A 23,016-nucleotide genomic window follows, 5' to 3' on the forward strand; every position below is an offset into this window, starting at 1 on the left:
CGGATAGCCGGGGGTTTCCACCACTGAGCGGCGGCGGCGGCAAATAAGAGCTCTCTGGGTGGTGTGTGTGTGTGTGAGAGTGTGAGTGTGTGTGTGTGTGTGTGAGTGTGAGTGTGCTGTTTCATCGTCTTGGTTTGACACTTTTTAAAAACCATGTTGCGTTGCAGAATTAGCCTACCCTTTCTTCACCCCAAAGGGGAGCCCCCCCCCCGGGCCCCATTTGCTCAGAGAAACTTGTACATGTGAGACACGTTCCTTCCGATGCAAGAGAGAACTGGCATTCGACACGGAATGCTTTGGTGTGTCGTTCCCCTCGATGAGGAGAAGGCCTGTAGCTCGGAGGCAGAGCCTCGGTTCAATCCCTGGCAGCATCTCCAGGTAGGCCTGGGAAGGACCCATCTGAAACCCGGGGGAGCTGCTGCCAGTCTGTGTAGACAGTCCTGAGCTCGATGGACCCACGGTCTGACTCAGTAGAAGGCAGCTGCCTCTATTCCTATGGGTCCAGCCCACCACCCTTACCTGGTCCCCATTTATTTCTAAAAAGGATATGAAGACGCTTTCCTTCTTGTTGTGTTTTATCTGTGACTTGACTCTGATAGGTGTTTAGACATTTAATTGGGTACGGTTTTTACTCCCGTGTTTACCCGAATACAAGATGACTCTGAATTTAAGAAGAGCCCCTTAAAAAACAGAGGCTGAATACAGGTTATACCCTTATTTACCCAAAAGGAAGAGGACTGAACTTGTAAGATGACCCCCTGATTTCTATCATCAAAGAACCTGGAAGAAACGTGGTCTCCTTGGATTCAGGTAAAGCCAGTCATATTATTGCTGTATCTGTTTCATTATACTTAGTTTTATATTTCTGCGAGCCCCGAGGAGTATTGCACTTGAGTGGGATTTAAATATTTCAAACCTTTATTTTATATTTTATATGCCACTCTCCCACCAAGGAGCCCGGATCTGTGTACGTGGTTTTGTTTATCCTTACAACAACCCTGTGAGGTCGGCTAGGCTGAGAGATGCATGACGGGCCCCGAGTCATGTATACGACTCGTGAATGCTGCCACCCCCCCTCCACCCGCCAGGTTATTAACTTTGTGTGTGTAGGAGACCCGTCGTTCCTTGCATCTGCGGAGACGCGTCTTGGACACCTCACTGCAGAAATTGTTTTCTTGGGAAGCTCATCCAGGGTGGTTTGGGCTGTGAAGGCCTGATGCTGAGGGGACGGAGGCCAATCACCGGAAAACTGGCCTGCTCTCCCCCCCCCCGTACCCCTCGGTCCTGCCCAATCCTGCAGACAGACACGCGGCACGAAGGGAATGGTCCAACTTTCCTTGTTAATGCTCAGTGCAGAACCGGGTGTTGTTGTTTTTCAAGTACAGAACTCGCACGAAGGCCCGGCTCTTCTGGGTCTCCAGGAAAGGGTGGACCCCGGGGGTTCTCAAACGTGGGTCCCGGGTGAATTTAAGAGCAGCCCTGCTGGATCAGGCCCAAGGCCCATCTGGCTCTGCACCCTGTTTCCCCCAGTGGCCCCACCAGCTGCTTCTGCGACACTTACAAGTATTATTATTTATTTTCATTTATTTGGTTGATATACTACCCTTCCAAAAATGGCTCGGGGCAGTATAAATAGCAGATGAAGGCAACAGCCTTCATTCCACAGCAGCTGATGCCCACAGGTAGTCTGCCTCTGAACATGGAGGTTCCGTTCCCTGGCGACCATGGCTAAACGCCTACGCCTCAGCCCTGCTAACCAAAGGCCCATCCCGTCCAGCATCTTACTTCCCACAGGATGCCTCTGGGAAGCCCACCGGTAAGAGGCAGGGGCAGGCCCTCTCTCCCGCTGTTGCTCCCCTGGGCTAGAGTTCCCATGATGGGAGCCGTAGTCCCGTCAGCACCCGGGACCCGAGTTTGCGAACCCCTGTGTTGGGAGAGTTGCCCGCGAGACGGATCCCAGCCCCCAGAGTCTGTAACCCCTTGCTCCGGGCGGGCGTTCCCACTCGGGTTGGTGGCGGCTCCTACACCAGGAAGCCCGGGGGTCTGGGGAGAGCGGCGGTCCCCGGGTGCTTCTCTTCTTCGCTTCCGGACGAGGAGCCGCGCTGCTCGGAGACGCTGACGCTTCTCCACCTCCCCTGGCCGGGCGCTGCCGTGGGGGCCCCCGGCAGGGTGCTGTGGTTCGGGGTCCCTGGCGGGGGCCTCCATTCGCGGTGGGCGTAGGTGGTGTTGGGGGTGGTGCTGGTGAAGATCCAGAGCGGGGTGGCGATGGGGCCGGCCGTGGGGAGATCCCCTGAGCGGCTCTTGGCGACAAGCAGGCGCCCCGGGGAGAAGCTGTCGATCCTGTGGGGAGAAGAGGGCCAGGGTTTAGCTGTATTGGCGGGGCTGGCACCCTGCCCCCTAGAACCTCCCCCAAAGCTCAGGAGACGTTGCAGGGTGAGGCTGTCGATGGGTGGCAGAGCATCTGCTTGGCATGCAGAGGGTCCCGGGTTCCCTCCCTGGCAGCATCTCCCAGTAGGGCTGGGGGGGAATCCTGCCCTCTCAGAATGGACGCTAGTGATTTTGGGCAATGTCTATCCCCTAGCGACGGAAAATAGGGGATCGCATTGTTGCACGTCTGGAGGACCACGGGTGTGGGAGGCCCCCCCAGCCGTGTCTTTTGCTTGGGGATTATGGGAGTTGTAGTTAACAACAGCTGGGAATCCCTGTTAGAAGGAACACTGCCCGCCCCCGCCATCTTCCCCAGGCACAACAGCTGGAGGACCAAGTTTGCCCATCCCTAGCCTTGGGAGAGTCCAAGGGAAAGAGGCTCAGCGACCCGGGCTGGCCCGATTCACCTGATCTCATTAGAGGCGTCGTCCTCTTCGGGCTCCGCCCACTGAGCGGCGCTGTACTGGTGCAGCCACAGCACCAGCGCCAGGAGCATCAGCAGCACCACGCCCATGCTGAACATGAGGGCGATTCCCACCACGAGGGACCTGGTGCCATCTGGGGCTGAAAGGCAGCAACACACAGGGAGAGAAGGGAAGCGTGAGTGCAGCCATCCTGGGACACTCGGCCCAGAGGTGGCTGGACTACAACTCCCTTAAGCCCCAACCACCATGGCCTTTGGGCACTAGACTACAACTCCCACCATCCCTGGCTACTGGCTGCAGATAATGGGTGTTGTAGTCCAGCAACTGGGAGCCCCCTGATCTTCAGGCTTCTTGAGAACTCTTGATATCAGGTTTGAAACTTCCTTTTAATGGTGCTTTGAGCTTGGTCTTTAGCTTGCTAATTGTTTGTTAGTTAGTTCGTATTTCTATACCGCCCCATCCAACAGCTCTGGGCAGTTTGCAAACCCAGACAAAATATAGTCCTTCTAAAAATCAAAGTTAAGGCCAGATAAAAATCTAAACAACTCAAACGCAGTTTAAAACAGTTAAAACAATTTAAAAACCTGGAAGGCCAGACCCCAAAATAAAGTTTTAAGTGCTCTCTTAAAGGCCAGTAATGTTTCTAAACCACAAACTTTTGGCCTTAATTTTTTAAAAATCCTATCTTGTATCTATTAATGTTGTAAGCCACGCCGAGCAGTAGGGCACTGAAGGGGCAGGATATAAATATTTTGAATAGCAAGAAGATGATCTGAGCTGATCTTTTTTTGTGTGTGAATTTGATCTTCCAGCTGGTTTTGGACTACAACTCCCATCATCTTTGGCGACAGTGGCCACAAATCAGAGGTGATGGGAGTTGTAGTTGAACATCAGGGAACTCCAACCTTCAAGGTTCACAGCTGGGTGGCACAACTTGGATAAGAATCCTTGACCCTCCTGTAGAAGTTGGGCTCCAATTCCCATAATCCCTGACGATTGGCCACTGTGGCTGGAGATGATGGGAGTTGTAGTCCTACAACAGCTGGTTGGAGGACTTGCACGTTCTATTTTTTTTAAAAAATATGTTTTAAGTGGTAAGGTCCCAGCAAGGCTGTACCACGTCACTATTTTGCATTTGCAGATTTCGAAAGAGTAGAACAGGGCAGCAAAACTCTGGCTCTGCAGCTGTTGGACTACATCTCCCATCAGCCCTTGCCGCAATAGCTAACCGTCGGGGATGATGGGAGTTGTAGTCTGGCATCTGCAGGAGCCTTGGCGTTGTGCAGCTCTGGGGCGGGATGAACTTGGATCCCAAGGCTGCCGTTGGTTCCGCCCCTCTGCTCAGCCCCCAGGGGTGCTCACCCAGGTGCACTCGGAGCTCCAAGGCGCAGGAGACGGAGCCCAGCATGTTGGAGGCGGTGCACCGGTAAAGGCCCGAAGCCTCCGTCGTCAGGTTGTGCAGGGTCAAAAGGACGTGGCGGTCGTCTGCTGGACGTGTAGAGAGGAAGAGCCGGCGTTGGGAATGGAGGTTAGGTTGGGAAGTGCCTTCCACCCTCATCACAAATAGTCCAGAGCATCCTCTGTGCACGGGGCCCGCTCTCCAGGCGTGTGACTGGAGGCCACCCGGCAACGGAAGCTGCCCTGATATCAAGTTCAGACCCTTGGTCCATCTCGCTCAGTATTGCCTGACACTGACTGGCAGCAGCTCCCCAAGGTTTCCGGCTCAGGGGTCTCTCCCAGCCCTACCTGGAGATGCTGCCAGGGAGTGAACTTGAAAGTTTCTGCTCTTCCCAGAGCGGCCCAATCATCCCCTGAGGGGAAGATCTTGCAATGCTCACACACGCAGTCTCCCATTCAAATGCAAGCCAGGGCAGATCCTGCTTAGCAAAGGGGACCCGCTCTCTTCCCATCAGCTGCGTCTGGCTAAAGGTTCCCCACCTGGATGCTGGTTACCTTCGTAACTCATCAGCAAAGGCCGCGTGTCTGCCGGGATCTTCTCCCAGGCGAAATCGGGGGCAGGCGTTCCGTCGTCGACGGTGCACGAGAACTGGAGGGTGGCCCCCTCTTCACCGCTGCCCTCACCGGAGCACCTCGGATTAGATGGCGGGACTGTGGAGAACAGAAGCAGCACGTCTAAGCACTCTTTCGCCAAAGCTGTGCCAACTTTGAGAGGTAAGAATGTGTGAAAACAGGCCAGCTTGGCTGTCCAGCTGTTGAACTACAACTCCCATCATCCCCAACCACTTAAAGGCAGTGTGGGTGTCCTTTTGGTGCTGTTTCAGGCTCTCTACGAGGAACAAGGTGCATCTATTTCCCGACTTAGAGATGTAGTGCCTAGTAATGCCTGATACCACCTGGAGGGACAAATAGCTCGAAGTGATTTTTGATAGGAGGCCCATTCACATGTTGTGTTCATGAGTCCCCTGCTAACTGAGCAAAGAGGCACCTTTTAAAAGTGGTGATTCTCCTTATTTAAACGGGGAGAGCAACTGGCCCTATCCGTCCCCAGCACAGCATCCCTGCAGTGGCTGTTGCTGGTGTTTTGTCTTATGTTTCTTTTTTAGATGGCGAGTCCTTTGCGGACAGGGAGCCATTTTATTTATTTATCGTGTGTGTGTGTGTGTGTAAACTGCTTCGGGAACTTTGGTTGAAAAGTGGTATATACATGTTGGCCGTATTTGTGTTCAACACATGTACAACAAGTCTGCAGTGTACACAGGAAAAGATCTGTACACAGGTTCTGTCATTCACATGTTACGTTGAACGCAGGTGCAGATGCACTTTGCATCTGTACCATGCATTTGAAGGGCCTGTGTCCACCCAGGTACAGTCATTCACACAAACATGTGTACAGGCATCTGTACACTTGTACAACATAATGTCTGAATCGGGTTAAGATCCACACCTCCCAAGATGGGAAAGCAGTGATTGCATTGCAAACGGCTTTAGTTTTCTGTGTGTTCTTGTGCTTTCATTGTCTTGAGCATCGGGCCTTCAGCGGCCAAATTTGAAACGGTGCTTTAAAAGCTTTAAAGATTGATAGAAGTTTTTTGGAGTTTTTATTGATGATGGTTGTTGGAGGAATGAAAATGGGCAGGGGCGTCTTCTAAAGACGACTCCGTTGAGAAAGTTCAACCATGGCTTCATTTTTACACTAACCCTTTTCTCTGCCAAATTGACAGCAGTTTTTATTTATCATATCTATATTCCGCCTGATATGTGTCTCCCTGTGTGGTATACATAACAAAACACAACAGATATAAAATGGGATAAAATGATTTAAACAATTTTATGAAAACAAGCCATTTAAAAATGTATCCTAATTGTTTGGGGGTAGGGATAAAGAAGGGGTGATCATACAGAGAAAGTTTTAAGTGCAACCCTGAGATCACCTATTTCCTCTCTCCTAGGGTGGTGGTAGATGTTCCCAAAAAAATCATTATGGGCATTGATCCCTCAAGATGACACCGATGGCCAAAATGTGTGGGCCTGATTCCTGGATTCCTTGTCCATCTAGCTCAGTATTGTCTACCCAGACTGGCAGCGGCTTCTCCCAAGGTTGCAGGCAGGAGTCTCTCTCCCAGCCCTATCTCGTTGGAGATGCTGCCAGGGAGGGGACTTAGAACCTTCTTCTGCTCTTCCCGGAGCGGCCCCATCCCCGAAGGGGAATCTCTTCCAGTGCTCATACATGCAATCTCCCATTCAAATGCAAACCAGGGCAGATCCTGCTTAGCCAAGGGGACCGTTCCTGCTGGCTACCACCAGACCAGCACCCCCACACGATCGCCATACCAAACACGGTCAGCTGGACCACTCCAATGTTGGGGAGGGCGCTGTCCGGTGGGTTGAACACGCTGCATTGGTACGTCCCGCTGTCTGTGCTGTGCGTGTTGTTGAGCAGGATGGTGGCACTCTGGGTTGGGGGGAAGGCAAAGCCCACCCGGCCGGCGTAGTGGGAGACGCTCTCCACCACCTCGCCCCGCTCGTAAGCCAGCACCTGCGGAGCAGAGAGGAAGCCCAGGTGAGAGGGGGCCGGCCAGTATACCTGGGCAAAGGTGAGGAAGAGGTTGCCCTGGGTGAGACCTCTCTGGACCTCAAACCAGCCTCCTCCTTATGTTTGGGGAATTAATTTCTGGTGGGCTTCATCCACTTCTGAGGTCTGCAATCTGTTGAGATGGGATTATTTTTCCAAGTAAAAGGCTCAACTTCCCGGGGAACGTATTTTAGCCCAATCAAAACCTCCTCTCTTGAAACAAACACCCTCTATCAGGACTGTGACATCGTGTGGACAAAATATAGGGTGGTGAACTCTCTTCCTCTTGGTTGTAATCAAAAGTCTTTCTTGCCTACGTAGAAGTTTGTTGGAAGCTATATCACAAGTCTTTAGCGGGTTTCACCCAGGGGTTCTCAACTTGGGGTCCCCAGATGGTGTTGGACTACAACTCCCATCATCCCTGGCATTGGCCAGAAGCACAGCAGGAGTCTGACCTGTTGAGATCCTAAGCCAGGGTAGGCAACTCTGCTTCTGCAACGGTTCTATTTCGACAGCACATTATGATGCCCTGACCTCTGTCAAGCTTAAAAGGCCTTTTCCCATTACACACCTATTCTTCTTCTTCTAACAAAAAGGACAATGAAAAGAGAAATAATGCCTTATTTCTCTTTTCTTGGCAAAGATGCAATGAGAAACTATCATCTAACAAAGAGCGTGAGCTTCCCAGGAGCCTATTTGCATTAGAAATCCCCCTTTTAAAATGCAAATACATTATGTAAAACTCGAAATTTAGGTTTTTTGAAAAAATATTCAGAGGCCTCTCATAATACAAGGCCCTATAACATCTGGGGAACCGAAGTTGAGAACCCCTGAATGAAAGATTAAAATCAAGGCCCTAAGCTGTAGCTTGCTTAGCTTCTGCCTAAATCTAGCACTTGCCAGAAGTTTCAGATAGTTTAATACAGCCTCATATTATCTAGCAACAGCCTTCCTTGTGGCCAAGATCCTGAAGGGCTGTCCCATCGGAGGGGGAGAGGACTAGTTCTCTACAGCTCCGGAGGGCAGAACTTGGAACCAAAGGGTTGAAATTCAAGGAAGCAGATTTAGGCTAGACATTAGGTCAGATTTCCTAACTGTAAGAGCTGCTGGACAGTGGAACTGTCTGCCTCATGCAGTTCTGGGCTCTCCTTTGCTGGAGGTCTTCAAGTAAAACCTACCTGTGAGGGGTGTTGTGACAACTTCCCGATCTGAGCCAGGGGTCTGACTAGATGGCCTCCAAGAGCCCTTCCTCACTTTGTGGTCCTCCAGGGTAGGAAAGGGCCAGGCAGTCAGAGAAAGTGGGTGGGGTGGGGGGGGGAGACCTCGGGCGTTCACTCACTTGCTGTGGGTGGTGGGGGTCTGCCGAGGGAATGACGGTCCAGATGATGTTGAGGCGGTCCAAGGGCGCCGTGGTGTAGAAGGCGCAGGGCAGGAGTGCGATTCCTCCCTGCACCACTTGGATGCTGTCGGCCACCACCGAGACCTTGACGGCGCCTGCAACTGGAAGAGGGACTGTAGAACGTCACGCGTCGGAGGGCACCCTGGAGGTCCTCTATACCAGCCCAGGCCGAAGGGCTTTTGTGCAGCTCAAAAATGCCAGTTAGGTCAAAACGGTCTCCTGTTAGACGCTAGCAGTTAGGTGAGCTAAAAAGTGACTGAGAGCCACGAGAAGATTCCAGGCTGCTCGGGCAGAGTTGCCAGAGACGCTTCCCACCCAGTCTTCGCCATGGAATCTACTCCGAAGGAGAGCTGGTCTTGCCAGTCGCGACGGCAAGGATGCAATGTTTCCTTTGCTAAGCAGGGCCCATCTTGGTTTGCATTGGGATGGGAGACTGCACATCAGCACTGGAAGATATGCCCCTCAGGGGATGGGGCCAAAGCTCAGTGGAAGAGGGCGCAGAAGGTCCCAGGTTCACTCCCACTGTCGGTCTGGGAGAGACGCCTGCCTGAAACCTTGGAGAAGCTGCTGCCAGTCAGTGTGGAGAGTACTGAGCTAGGTGGACCAATGTGGACATAAGAACAACCCTGTCGGATCAGGCCCAAGGAGGCCTGTCTAGTCCAGCACCCTGTTTCACACAGTGGCCCAGCCGATGCTCCTGAGAAGCCCACAGGCAAGAGCTGAGGAGGGCACGCCTTCTCTCCTGCTGTTGCTCCCCTGCAGCTGGTATCGAGAGGCATCTTGCCTCTGAGGCTAGAGGCGGCCTGTAGCCACCAGACTAGTAGCCATGGATAGGCCAGGAATATATCTAAACCCCTCTTCAAGCCATCCGGGCTGCTGGCTTTCACCACATCTTGTGGCAGAGAATTCCACGCTTTAATTATGCATTGTGTGGGGAAAGTGCTTCCTTTTGTCGGTCCTAAATGGCTAACTTTTTAAAGTCCTAAAACCGGATTCTTAAATTGGTCCTAAAATTTGGTTTGACTCAGTAAAAGGCAGCTTCCTGTGTTCCTATATCCAGGGGGATCAAGTGGTAGCAGTTTTTGGGAAAGAGAGCTGGTCTTGTGGCAAAGGTGAAGTGTGCCTTAGAGTCAGTGTCGACCCCTGGCGCCCACAGAGCCCTGTGGTTGTCTTGGGTAGAACCCAGGAGGGGTTGACCATGGCCATCTCCCGTGCAGTGTGAGATGATGCCTTTCAGCATCTTCCTATATTGCTCCTGCCCGATAGAGGTGTTTCCCATATTCTGGGAAACATACCAGTGGAGATTTGGACCAGCAATCTCTGGCTTGCTAATCAAGTCCTTTCCCTGCTACGCCAATAGGTGGCAAGCATGAATTTGCTAAGCAGGGTCTGTGTTGCTTTGTATTTGAATGGGAGACGACATCTGTGAGCACTGGAAGATCTTCCCCTGGGGGGGATAAGGGGGCCGCTTTGGGAAGAGCACCCTGGTTTGTGCCCAGATGGGAAACTACATCGTGCTGTAAGATATTCCCCTTAGGGCTGCTCTGGGAAGAGCACTTGCCTTCTTGCATGCAGAAGGTTCCAAGTTCCCTCTGTGGCAGCATCTTCAAGTCAGGGCTGAGAGAGAATCCCGCCTGCAGCCTTGGAGAAGCTGCTGCCAGTCTGTGTAGACAATTCTGAGATAGATGGACCAAGGGTCTGACTCAGTAGAAGGCAGCTTCCTGTGTTCTTAATGTTCCTTTCAAAAAGGGGGAAAAAGCCGGTGGATCGGGTGAGCAACTGTGGCTCTCAGCTCCTGGCCTGATAATGAATTCCTTCTCCCAAGGAAACCCCCCAGAGGTGGGAGGACAGTTTGTCCTGGACAATGGGGCTGTGTATCCCCCGAGCTGGGCCTCTTCCCCCTTCCCCTCAGTAGGGAACTCTCTGGGCAGAATGGGAACTGTCCCTTGGATGGATTCCCAGGCCAGGGAATGAATTGAATGGCTTGACCCGGCGTGTAGCATCTTCTCAAGGGTAATTGGTGATAATTGAGATGCTCTTCTCTCTCTGCGAGAGAGAGGCTCTAATGATGTTCTGTGTTCAAGTCACAGGGTTGCCAGCTCTGACCGAAGCGATTCCCGGAGATTTCCCCCCCAATGCCAAGCCATCAGAATCTCCAGGAGACCGAACTCTCTCCTCTCCTCTCCTCTCCTCTCCTTGCCTGGTCTTTAGACTGGAAGCTCCTTGCAAGCAGAGACTTCTTTTTATGTCCCCCTGTAAAAGCACTGCTGTGGGCACTTATATCAATTCCAGAACTGGGATTGCCTTCAGGGTTCAGCAGTCACCGTGGGGCTCATGTTGCAGGAGCTGCGCCACTTTGACTCACCGGCAGATGTTGGGCTACAACTCCCATCATCCTTTGTGGCTCGGGATGCTGGGAGTTGTGGCCGAAAAGCCATAGCCCAGTGGCAGAGCGTCTGCTTTGCATGCAGAAGGTCTCGGGTTCAATCCCTGGCAGACCCTGAGCCTGGAACCTTAGAGAGATGCTGCCAGTCAGTGCAGATATTACTGGGCTGAATCGACCAAGGGTCTGACTCAGTATGAGGCAGCATTCTTTGTTCCTATGAAACGCACTGAGATTAATACTCAGAGCTGGCGGAATGAGTGTTCTGTATGGCTTTTTTCTTTCGGAACATAGGAAGCTGCCATTTACTGAGTCAGACCCTTGGTCCATCTACCTTAGGATTGTCCACACAGACTGGCAGCGGCTTCTCCAAGGTGGCAGGCAGGAGTCTCAGCCCAATGTACTGTATGCTTTGGTAGTTTGTTGGTTCAATAAAAAAAATCTTGTCCTATAAAATCTTGTCCTATCTTGGAGATGCTGCCAGGGAGGGAACTTGGAACCTAGATGCTCTTCCCAGAGCGGCTCCATCCCCTAAGTGGGGGAATCTCTTCCAGTGCTCACACACTAAGTCTCCCATCCATATGCAACCAGGGCAGACCCTGCTTAGCTAAGGGGACCAGTCAGGCTGGCTACCACCAGGCCAGCTGTCCTCTCCCTTTCTTTTCAGTGCTCACGTTTACAGCGGTCATTGATTCTCTACTCCCCCTCCAACTCCTGGTATTTAACTTCTTTTTCCTCCTCTGAGTGGTATTGAATGGGGGGGGGGACGATTTCCACTGGGGGAATGGGGAGGGAAAGGTGACCCCCCCTCCCCAGCAATGTGGTCGCAAATTGGGTGCTTTCTATCAAGGAAAACTGGCCCAGGAGCTCTACCTGTGGAACAGCACCCCCAGCTTTGCCCCAAGGTGAAACACCCCCCACCCCAGAAGGGTCCGGAGCACAGTCCCTCCCAGTGACCTCCGGGGGCTCCAGTTCTGCCTTGTCCTCCCCATCCCCGGCCTTCCTCCCCCGCCCCCCAATCCTCCTTCCCAGGTACCTGCTGCGTAGCCCAGAAGAACCCACAGCCGGGAGAGGAGTTCTCCCCCCCTCTTCATCCCAGGGAGCATGGCTGGGTGGCAAGCCGCGGAGTGCAGACGGGCACCCCTGCGCGGGCTAGAGGTCCCCTCCCTGGCAACGCCCTCTCCCTCTCCCGGACTCTCTCATTAGTCAGCTGCCCTCCCCTCCTCTCGGCTTGGCTGCAGACCCAACTCCATCTCCGCCGGGCCTCTGCTTCTCTCTCCTCGCCTTGCCCAGGCTTCCGACTGGAAGCTCCTTGCAGGCAGCAACTTCTTTTTCTTTCCCCCCTGTTCCCCTGGAAAGCTCACTTACTACTGTCACCACTTAGTAATCCCTCCCTGGCAGCATCTCCAAGATAGGGCCGAGAGAGACTCCTGCCTGCAACCTTGGAGAAGCTGCTGCCAGTCTGTGAAGACAATACTGAGCTAGATGGACCAAGGGTCTGACTCAGTAGATGGCAGCTTCCTATGTGCCCCTCTTTCCCACAGAAAAACAGCAGTTCAGAGCAAAGATGAGGCCTAGGGCTGACCCATCTTTTTAGTTTCCTGCACGCAGGGAGTAAGACGAGCCCTGCTGGATCAGGCCCATGGCAGCCCATCTAGTCGTAGGAATGCAGGAAGCTGCCTTCTACTGAGTCAGACCCTTGGTCCATCTATCTCAGTCTTGTCTTCACAGACTGGCAGCGGCTTCTCCCAGGTGGCAGGCAGGAGTCTCTCCCAGCTCTATTTTGGAGTTGCTGCCGGGGAGGGAACTTGGAACCTTCTGCTGGTCCCAGAGCGGCTCCATCCACTAAGGAGGGATCTCTTCCAGTGCTCACACATGGAGTCTCCCATCCAAGTGCAAGCCAGGGTGGACCCTTCTTAGCAAAGGGGACCATCCCCACTTGCTCCCACAAGAGAGAGACCAGCTCTTCTCCAGGACTCTGACAGTCCACAGGCGAGAGAAGTCTGTCCTGGCAGTGAGGATGAATGGCTACATCAATTGTAGGCACTCTTGGCCTTCTGCATGTATAAAATCTCAAGTATCTTTCTAATACCTTCTTGTGCATTTTTCAGGCCGTACTTTCTTCTGTTGCAGCTGAAAAGCTGCCCCGAGCAGAACCCTGAAGACATAAATAATTTCTCTCCTGTTGCTGCTGGTTGTCAGTTTCTCTGGGAAACTGGCTGGCTCTGTGGTCGCTTTTGTTTATTTTTTTTTCCTGTGTGTTTTGTGATTTTTTTTTTGTTTTGCTGTTTTTAATGCATTGTTTTTCTGGGTTTTCTGTTGTGTATAACCGGCTCGCTGTGAGCCTTTAAGAGAGCCCTAAAATCCTATTTGTTTGCCCTGGCCTTCCAAGGCTTGTAAACTGCTGCTATTGTTTTTTAAAGTATTTTAATTGGTTTTAAATGGTTTAAAGTTTTGGAATTGTTTTTATATTGTTTTTAGCACTGTGTTTTGAACTGTGTGTCTCTATGTCTTTTTAAAAGTTGTTGTCCACCGCCCAGAGCCTCTGGATGGGGCGGTTTATAACTGTAAAAAATAAAAATAATTAATATTCGACCGCCCTCCCCCTGAAATGGAACATTCCGGGAGAAGGTCCGCGACTAGTTTCAATCGAGTGCAAGTTAACCCTAAACCCGAGCTCTGATAGGACGATTCGCTTCTAAACGTCACAAAACCCTTTAGGGGCCGTCGCAAAATTCCCATCCCTGGTCAAAAGCGCCTTTAGGTGGCCAACATATTCCCTTTCCGTTTGGGGGTCGACTGTCCGGACGTGCCGAGTCCCTGCTGAAATCCAAGTGATGCTACCATCTCCTCTCCCGACAAGGGGTTTCCAGTGTTGGGTTTCAGAAGTTGGACTACAATTCCCATTATCCTCCCTGGCCACAAGCGTTTGTAGTCTGACAAATTACAGCTGGTTTGAACCAACACAGAGTCTCCTGTCACACAACCTGACACACAACTGAGGCGGAGGCGGGACTCCGAAAGCCACCATCTAGTAATCCCTTTATTGACACAGTCGCGCGTGCGTAGCAAGCTTCCGCGTTCCACAGCATTCTTCGTCAGCAGCTTTAAAAGTGAGTTTCTGGTCGCCAACGCTCTTAGGCACCATAGCCCTTTGATTTAAGGCCGCCTTCCAGTATGGTTGCCATCTCTTTTCCTTGGCATTGCTGCTGCGTCTTTTAACACACACCAAACAAACCTGCAAGACGCGATCCCTTTGCCAAATCTCTGTTTGTCAGAAACACAAGCGCAGCCAGGCCCAGGGGGAAAGGAGGAGTTGGCAACCCCAGTGTGGCTAGTTAAGTCCTAATGACCATCATCGCCCCCAGACTGCGCGGGCTGAGAAATCCTGGCGTGTGGGAACGCGCTCAGACTTTGGAGACGGTGCCTAAAGCGGCACTTGCTGCTTGCCTTATGCAGAGAACCCGGAAAGTGCTGCTGCGGTCCTGATGCGAGCTTTGCAGACGCTGCTGCGCGTGAATCCGGGCGCCCGTCTAGGATCTGCTGCACGTGTGAACGGCACCTCTACTGCGGACAGCATGGAGGAAGGTGAGAAAGCAAGTGGGGCGGGCGGGGGTGCGGAATGCTGCTGCCCCCAGTGTCTCAAAGGAATTACCTGCCACCTTGTGGTCAGGTAGGTGTCCAACAGGTCCATACGATTTTAACGCCTTTCTTTCCTGCCGCGTTTCTCGGCAGACCAGCCCAGAAGAACTGGGTTGCGAGGGCCTGTTATACCGGGCTGGTGAACGTGAGGGTCTCTTTCGGTTGCTGTTGGACTACAAGTCCCACTATCCCCCTGCTGCACCTGTTGCATTATAATTGCATTGTAGTGCAGAGCAGTACTGACCTGCTGGATGCCCTGCTTGCCACGCAGTGACTTTGCGGGGCCCCTTGCCTGACAAAAGTTGTGTCTGGGGAAGAGATGATGGGATTTGTAGTTTATCAACAGCTGGAGAAGATCCTCAGGCTAGCCACCCTGCAGTAGACCCTGAGGCTTAGAAGAATGGAAGTTAAAATGAATGGGAGTTAAATTACTCATCACTAACTTGTCTCGTTGACTTAAATGTGCTTAGGCTCCGGGCCTTTTCGGTGGTGGCTCCTCGGCTTTGGGAATGCCCACCCTGAAGAGCTCTGCCATGCTCTTAAAAACAAAAAACACATCTTTTAAAAGAGGCTTTAAAATGTTTTGTCTGCTGCTTATATCTGGTAGGTTCTTTACTTTTTATAGTTCCCAGTTCTCAGCTTTTTAGATAACTTTTACTTGGAAACTTTAAAAAAAATGTAATTTTAATTTCTCATTTTAACCTGGGGTTTTAAGTCGTTTAACTGGTTTAATTTTATTAGTCTCATATTTTACATTGCATATGTCTTATTAATGTTGTGAGCTGCCCCAAGCATTAGCGTACTGGAGGCGCGGGGTATAAATATTTTAAATACATAAGTAAATAAATAAATAGTTGTGCATTATTATTCTGGATGCTGACCACAGTGCTAATCTTCCCTATGGAAGGGTTAAATAATTCTGCCCTGGAATGCATCATCATCAGAGAGAGAGAGAGAGAGAGAGAGAGACAGAATAATAATAATGAGAGCCAGCGTGGTGTAGTGGCTAGTGTGCTAGACTAGGACCAGAGAGACCCGAGTTCAAATCCCCATTCAGCCATGAGATTTGCTGGGTGTCTCTGGGCCAGTCATTTCTCTCTCAGCCTAGCCTACTTCACAGGGTTGTTGTGAAAGAGAAACTCAAGTATGTAGTACACCGCTCTGGGCTCCCTGGAGGAAGAGCAAGTTATAAATGTAAAAATAAAATAAATAAATAAAATAATAGTTTTTATATGTGGGTCCAGCCTATCCTAGTATCATGCAGGGGTGAAGCTGCCAGAAAAACATACACAGACATCCAGCAGGGTATTCGGCTGCTGTTGAAAGCAGAGGAGCAAAACCAGAGGAGAAGTTGGCCTACAGCTGCCATCAACCCCAGCCACAATGGCCATTGTGGCAGGGGATCATGGGAGCTGTAGTCCAACACCTGGGGACCCAAGCCTGCCCACCCCTGCTGTAGCAGATTCCTGCACCGACCAGGGGGTTGAAGACCTCTGAGGGTCTCCTCCAGCACTAAAATTCTGCAACATCTGAATAGAAACGATGGTATGCACAAGAAGATTTGGGAATAAAGACCATGCTGGTTTGTTTGGCACTTTTTCTGTTTTCTTTAAAGTAAAGGCCATTTCCTATGAAGACATGAAGAAGTTAATTGCAGGAGGGCAGGCCCGGATTTTTGACGTGCGCTCACCCGGCGAGGTTGCGAACGGACGGATTGCCAACTCGATTAATATCCCAGGTGAGAGCTGGCTGCTGCATTGCATGTGAGTCTGAGTGAGCGTGATGCTTGACGTCTGCCTGTCCAGGATGTAGGGAATCTTTTCTCGCGCCACTGGGAATTGTACCCAGCGTAGGAACTTCACGTTCCTAACAAAATTGTGAGGACCTAAAAAGCCCTTAACGGCCTACGCCCAGCCAGGGTTTTTAAGCACGAACCCTGTATTCATGAACCCTGTCACCTAAAAGATCATCTGGAGAAGTCCGGTCACGGTTGCTGCCGGCTCGTTTGATGGCGACTCGGGACCAGGCCTTCTCTGTGGCTACCCCGGGGCTCTGGAATATGCCCCCTGTTGAAATTAGAGCACCCCCATCTCGGTTTGCTTTCAGGAAGACGCTCCAGACATACTTGCTTTCTCAGGCTTTTAAATGTTTTAATGTGCTCTTATCTGCGACCTTGTTTTATCTGTCTTGTGCATTTTAACTGTTTTATACTGTGTTTATATTTATTGCACCTTCTAATTTGTACACTGCCTAGAGATGTATATATTAGGCTGGATAGATAGATAAATAGATAAATAATTGAGTCGATTCAGGATAGGACAAAGAAAATCCTTCACACAACACCTGAAATTTGCAGCCTTGGACTGAACTTTGATTGGATTAAAAAGAAATTTTAGCTCACGAGCCTGCTGGGGTGATCTGTGTCATCTCGGGTGTGTGTGAGAGAGGGAGAGACTTTCTGGCAAGGTCTGCCCCCGTCAAGACGGAAAAGAGGCGATCTCATGGCAGGACTCTCAGCTTTTCGTGTGCTCTGCTCCGTTCGGTTCAGTTTCTTGCAGTCTTTGATCAAATATGCTTTTCTTGTCCTGAATATCAGGCCTGCAGCCATGTTAGCAAGGGTGTTTTCAAAGTTTTGGAAAGTCTGGAAAACACACAAACTACTATAAATGTTGTCCGAGGGGTGGATGTGAGGATAGGCAGGATTACTCCATGGAAGAGAGAACAACCACCTGTTGATTTGTTTGTCGCCCTGTCCCAGGGGCTTGTAACCTGTGGTCCTCCAGATCTTGCTGGACTACAACTCCTATCATCCCCAGCCACAATAAATTGTAGCTGGGGGTGATGGGAGTTGTAGTTCAGCAACCTCTGGAATACCACAGGCTGGGAACCCCTTCCTTACCCTTTCCACTGCAAAAATGACTGCAATTTCACCCTCATTGTTTTTATATTATTATTATTTCTTGTTTATATAGTCAGACAGGTGTTATTGACTGGTTTGTTTTATTCAGACATCGAGTCCTTCCCAAGGACCTGGGATGGCTGGATTTTATTGTCAGTGGTTATAGATATCGTCGCAGAATAGAGGCTGTTCCCAGTAAAGCTGCTTTTTGTAATTGGCTGATGGTGATTTCTGTGGCCCCGATGGTGTTGAGGTGCTCTTCAAGGTCTTTTGGAACTGCACCCAGGGCGCCAATGACCACTGGGATGATTTGGGTCTTCTTCTGCCACAGCCATTCAATTTCAATTGGTAGATCTTTCTATTTTGTTGTTTTATTTCTTTTTCTTCTATTCTGCTATTAAATAAAATGAAATAAAATAAAATAGTAAAATGGTGTAAAGCAGGAGTTCTCAAATCTGGGTCCCCAGTGGTGTTGGACTGCAACTTCCATGATCCCTTTGGCCATTGGGCCTGGTGATGATGGGAGTTGGAGTCCAACAGGGGGGCTAACTTTGAGAACTCCCATGGAAATGTTTCCCCTCTCTCTTTCTCTCTCCTGAGCAGTTGCGGAGGTGGAAGAGGTTTTCAAGATGGATCCGGAGACGTTTAAAAGGAAGTATGGCGTGGAGAAGCCACCGCTGGATGAAAGGAATTTGGTTTTCTACTGCCAGATAGGGAAGAGAGGAGCCCGGGCCACTGAAATAGCAACCACACTCGGCTATGCTGGGTGAGTCCTTGAAGTACCAGGCGGGCAGTGAACCAGGATTTCATGAGGTGGAGCATAGGAAGCTGCCATATTCTGAGCCAGACCCTTGGTTGAGCTGGCGAGGAGAGGAGAGCTTGCCTTGTGGCAGCAAGCATGAATGGTCCCCTTTGCTGAGCAGGGTCCACCCTGGTTTGCATTTGGATGGGAGACTCCAGGTGTGAGCACTGGAAGAGATTCCCCTTCGGGGACGGGGCCTCAACTCAGTGGAAGAGCATCTGCCGGCTTGCATGCAGAAGGCTCCAGGTTCCCTCCCTGGCAGCATCTCCAAGATAAGGCTGGGAGAGACTCCTGCCTGCATCCTTGGAGAAGCTGCTGCCAGTCTGGGAAGACAATACTGGACTAGATAGACCAAGGGTCTGACTCGGTATATGGCAGCTCCCTATGTAACCTATGCAATGCCTTTTGGGATGGAGCCATAGTTCAGAGTATCAGCTTTGCATGTCGAATGTCCGAGGTTCCCTCCCTGGCAGCATCTCTAGGTAGGGCTGGGAGAGACTCCTGTTTGAAACCTTGGAGAGCTGCTGCCAGTCAGTGTAGACAGTCCTGAGCTACAGACATGCGCCAGTAAATTGTCTGGCTTAGTATAAGACTCAAGGTTGAGAACTCCCGTGTTAGACTATATCCCTCAGGGCTGAGAGTTCGAATCTTGTCCTGAATAGCATGCGAGCTGTCTTGTTCCCCTGACTCCGTTCCTCACTCTAGAAACTTTACGACACTCAGTGGTCTGAGAACAAAGGCATTTTTCACAAAAAGCAATTTAAACAATTATACTGTGTTTACATGAATCGAAGACTATTCTAAATTTAAGAAAAAAATCGCCGCCAATGTTTCCTTTAACAGGGATTCCCAGATGTTTTTGACTACAACTCCCCTAATTCTCAGCTGCAGTGGCCTTTGGCAGGGGATTATGGGAATTGTAGTCAGCAACATCTAAAAAGGTGCCTCTTTGCTCATTTAGCTGGGGACTGCTCAGATATATATGCATTTACTCGAGAGGCGCAGGGCTCTGAATTTGAGACAATCTCCTGATTTCTAGTTTCAAAAAACATAGGCTTGGAGTCAGGAAAATACAGTACAATATTTGTATTTTGGGTTTGGTTTTTTAAAAATGCCCGGATTATCTCATTTGATCTGTATGTTTCGTCTTTCACCTCCCCAGGGCCCGTAACTATGCCGGAGGCTACAGGGAGTGGTCCGAGAAAGAAGGGAAGTGAACTGTGGTGAGATCCGGGCTCGGGATCCTGGCTAGGACTGAGTTCATCCTGCAAGGCTGCCGGGCTCCTCCTTTGCGTCTCTTTCTGTTTTTCACCTGGAGGGGTGATGGTCTTGCTGCTCCCTGCAGCTGAACTGCCAAAGTTCCCTGGTGTTGCCGGTTATTGGGACTGCTTTTCTTCTCGGCCTTCGGAAGCCTGATCAAGGAAGTAGCTCTGAAGTTTTTCAAGGCAAGACATTTTTCAGTGGCGGCTTTACTCAGAGGAGGTTGTGGTGCTTGCCACTGTTTGGGTGGCTGATGTATCTTTTGCTGTTTATTCGGGTATTTAAAATAAAAATGTAAGAATCCCTTTCTGGATGTTTAAGAATCATTATTATTGGTTTTGCTTCAACTTGGTTTGGTGAGCTCTTTTGGAGAGTCCCTAGCAAAAGGCTGGCACTGTGTGCAGAAAACCAGTTTAAAAGGTTGGGCTACTCATGAGGAATGCTGCCAGTTTAGCAGCGCTGCCAGTTCTCATATGCCATGATGTACAGATAAATACAGAATGACACAGGAAGCTGCCGTATACTGAGTCAGGCCCTTGGTCCATCTAGCTCAGTGATGTCTACCCTGACTGGCAGCATCTCTCCAAGATGTCAGGCAGGCATCTCTCCCAGCCCTACCTGGAAATGCTGCCAACGACGAAGCCAGAACCTTCTGCTCTTCCACTGAGCTTATGGCCCCATCCCCTAAGGGGAATATTCTACAGAGCTCTGATAACTACTCCACAGAAGTTTTCACTGCAGAGTGTGTGTGTGTGTGTGAGAGAGAGAGAGAGAGAGAGAATGAATGAGACCTATAAATATGTGTATATATATATAGGATTACTAATTGGCTTTAGGTGCATTTTTTGAACAAATATTCTGACCTTTCTGGTATACCACTGTATAATTTGATTTGGGGAAAAATTGTGATTTTCTAGCACTAATATTTAACATGTATTAAATTTGTAAAGGGTATTTTGGCTTTTGATACATAAATTCATTGGTCACATATATATACTGTCCTATTTAACTACTGAGGGGAGTTTACAATTTAAACATCAACTAAAACCTAAAATAATATAAAACAGATTAAAATTACTATAAATAAAACTTAAAAACATCAAACTAAAACTTTTAAGACATCATAAACTAAAATATAATGAGATTAAATTGATCAAACAAATCTAAAGACCTAGAACTAAATATTACCAGTTTGATGCGTTGTGCTTCCCTGTGGACTGTGGGTGAATCCCTACCTGGGAGGATATTCCAAGAGATAGGAGGAGAGCTGGTCCTGTGGAAGCAAGCATGAATAGTCCACTTTGCTAAGCAGAGACTGCCCTGGTTTGCATTTGAATGGGTGACTATATGTGAGCTAGAAGATATTCCCCTGGGAGAATGGGCTCAGAGCTCAGTCTGCAAATGGGCAATGCATATTTCTGATGTGGCAAAGGTCTACCCTCCTGTGGCCATTTTGTGCACTGCAGGAAGCTGCAGCTAGCCTATATGTATTTTTTTATTATTATTATCATCATTATTAATTATTTATTATTTTACATTTTATATCCCGCTTTTCCTCCAAGGAGACCAGAGCGGTTTACTACATACTTAGGTTTTTCCTCACAACAACCCTGTGAAGTAGGTTAGGCTGAGAGAGAAGTGACCGGCCTAGAGTCATCCAGCAAGTATCATGAGGCTGAATGGGGATTGAACTCGGGTCTTCCCGGTCCTAGTCCAGCACTCTAACCACTACACCCCGCTTATGTATGGCAATGAGCAATGCATCTTCCTGATGTGGGAAAAGTCTGCCCTCCTGTGGCCACTTTGTGCACTGCAGGAAGCTGCAGCTAGCCTATATGTATGGCAATGGGCAAAGAATTTTCCTGGTATTGCCCATTCCCATTCCTATAGCCAAGCCTCTTCTTGCTGCAGTGCAAAAAAGTGGCCACAGGAGGGCACCCTTTTGCCACACCAGGAAGATGCCTTGCCCATTCCCATGCTTATAGCCAAGCCTCATCTTGCTGCAGTGCATCAAGCAGCTATATGAATGGCAATGGGCAATGCTTCTCCCTGGTGTGACACTGCAGTGTGGCAAAAGGGTGCCCTCCTGTGGCCACTCTGTGCACTGCAGGAAGCTGAGGCTAGGCTATATGTATGGCAATGGGCACTGCATTTTCCTGGTATTGCCATACATATAGCCAAGTGGCTATAGGACGGCACCCTTTTGACACACAAGGGAAATGCAGTGCCCATTGCCATACATATAGCCCTAACCTCAGCTTCCTGCAGTGCACAAAATGGCCACAAGAGGGCACCCTTTTACATAAGAATAGCCCTGCTGGATCAAGCCCAAAGCCCATCTAGTCCAGCATTCTGTTTCACAAAGTGGCCCACCAGACGCCACTGGAAGCCACAGGCAGGAGTTGAGGGTGTGCCCTCCCTCCTGCTGTTACTCCCTCCCACACCAAGAAAATACATTGCCCATTCCCATTCATATAGCCTCTTGATGCACTGCAGCAAGATGAGGCTTGGTAAAGGGCATTGCATTTTGCCGCTGTGGCAAAAGGCTGCCCTCCTGTGGCCACTTGGTGCACTGCGGAAACATGAGGCTAGGCTGTATGTATGCTAATGGACAATGCATACTACACCAGGAAAATGCATTGCCCATTCCCATTCATATAGCCAAGCCTCTTCTTGCTGCAGTGCAGAAAAGTGGCCACAGGAGGGCACCCTTTTGCCACAGCAGGAAAATGCATTGCCTATTCCCATTCATATAGCCAAGCCTCTTGGTGCAGTGCATCAAATTGCTATATGAATGGGAATTGACAATGCATTTTCCTGATGTGGCAAAAGGGTGCCCTCCTGTGGCTACTTTGTGCACTGCAGCAAGCTGAGCTTGGCTATATGTATGGCAATGGGCAATGCATATTCCTGGTGTGGCACAAAGTGGCCACCGAAGGGCACCCTTTTGCCACCCCAGGAAAATGCATTGCCCATTACCATATAGCCAAGCCTCTTCTTGCTGCAGTGCAGAAAAGTGGCCACAGGAGGGCACCCTTTTGCCACAGCAGGAAAATGCATTGCCTATTCCCATTCATATTGCAAGTCCTCATCTTAGCCAAGCCTCAACTTCCTGCACTGCATCAAGTGGCCACAGGAGGGCACCCTTTTGCCACACCAGGAAGATGCCTATTAGCATCTGTGCGCTCTTGGGGGCCGGCTGTTCCCCCCTCCATCCTGCCCCCTCCCCCCTCCCTTCCTCTTGCCCCCCTCCCTCCTTCCCTGCTCTCTCTTACCCTTCCTTCCTCCTCCTCCTGCCCCACTCTTTCATCCTCCCTCCCCCTCCTGCCCCATTCTCTTCTGCCCCCTCCTGCCCCACTATCCCTCCCCATTCCTCCTGCCCCAATCTCTTGCCCCCTCCTGCCCCAATCTCTTGCCCCCTCCTGCCCCACTCTCTCTTGTTCCCTCCCTCTCTTGCCCTCCCTCCCCCCCCCGCATTGGTTATTTTACCGCGGCGGGTGGCCATTTTCAGCCGGATCTCACTGCCGCCACAGGCCCTCCTTACTGGATGGCGGGCAGCGGAAAAGGGCCCTGCCACCGCCATTCCTCCTCCCGAGTGGCAAACCACTGCCCGTTTCCCACTCACCCCCTTTCCCCCAGCCGCCTCCTGCCTCCTGCAGCCAGGCCAGGCTTTGCCGCCATCTCCTCCTCCCCCTTACCCAGGACAGCCTGGTCACCGCGACGACCAGTCTTCCTGGGTGCGCCTC

General features: G+C 50.5%; 2 protein-coding genes across 5 annotated transcripts; one reads left to right on the plus strand and one right to left on the minus strand.

The window, feature by feature from the left end:
* Positions 1–9: 9 nt before the first annotated feature.
* TSTD1 (thiosulfate sulfurtransferase like domain containing 1) lies at positions 10–19,575 on the plus strand. 4 transcript variants are annotated; one of them, XM_053278876.1, is made up of 6 exons: positions 771–810; positions 4,856–5,024; positions 14,127–14,255; positions 15,925–16,047; positions 17,812–17,974; positions 19,173–19,575. In XM_053278876.1, the coding sequence occupies exons 3-6, from the start codon at positions 14,156–14,158 to the stop codon at positions 19,225–19,227; spliced, it is 441 nt and encodes a 146-aa protein (XP_053134851.1). In that variant the 5' UTR covers positions 771–810; positions 4,856–5,024; positions 14,127–14,155; the 3' UTR covers positions 19,228–19,575. The 4 variants fall into 4 exon arrangements, with proteins under 4 accessions (XP_053134848.1, XP_053134851.1, XP_053134850.1 ...); XM_053278875.1 differs by having other exon boundaries at positions 774–810; positions 4,822–5,024; XM_053278873.1 differs by lacking the exon at positions 4,856–5,024 and having other exon boundaries at positions 10–810.
* Positions 2,022–11,773, minus strand: LOC128337266 (immunoglobulin superfamily member 11-like). Its single transcript, XM_053278057.1, has 7 exons — positions 11,704–11,773; positions 8,225–8,397; positions 6,645–6,849; positions 4,806–4,961; positions 4,215–4,340; positions 2,835–2,991; positions 2,022–2,340 (listed from the first exon to the last, which is right to left on the minus strand). The coding sequence occupies exons 1-7, from the start codon at positions 11,771–11,773 to the stop codon at positions 2,022–2,024; spliced, it is 1,206 nt and encodes a 401-aa protein (XP_053134032.1).
* Positions 19,576–23,016: the final 3,441 nt, after the last annotated feature.

This window comes from Hemicordylus capensis, chromosome 14 (assembly GCF_027244095.1).
Source record: "Hemicordylus capensis ecotype Gifberg chromosome 14, rHemCap1.1.pri, whole genome shotgun sequence".
Classification (NCBI taxonomy): domain Eukaryota; kingdom Metazoa; phylum Chordata; class Lepidosauria; order Squamata; family Cordylidae; genus Hemicordylus; species Hemicordylus capensis.

Excerpts from the sequence above, each read along its gene's own strand:
- TSTD1 (XM_053278873.1), top strand. The coding sequence starts at position 14,156 with ATGCGAGCTTTGCAGACGCTGCTGCGCGTGAATCCGGGCGCCCGTCTA. Across the intron at positions 14,256-15,924 it reads TGCGGACAGCATGGAGGAAG|TAAAGGCCATTTCCTATGAA; the intron begins GTGAGAAAGCAA and ends TTTTCTTTAAAG. Across the intron at positions 16,048-17,811 it reads CAACTCGATTAATATCCCAG|TTGCGGAGGTGGAAGAGGTT; the intron begins GTGAGAGCTGGC and ends TCTCCTGAGCAG.
- LOC128337266 (XM_053278057.1), bottom strand. The coding sequence starts at position 11,773 with ATGCTCCCTGGGATGAAGAGGGGGGGAGAACTCCTCTCCCGGCTGTGG. Across the intron at positions 6,850-8,224 it reads ACCCCCACCACCCACAGCAA|GTGCTGGCTTACGAGCGGGG; the intron begins GTGAGTGAACGC and ends TCTGCTCCGCAG. Across the intron at positions 4,962-6,644 it reads GGTCCAGCTGACCGTGTTTG|TCCCGCCATCTAATCCGAGG; the intron begins GTATGGCGATCG and ends TGTTCTCCACAG.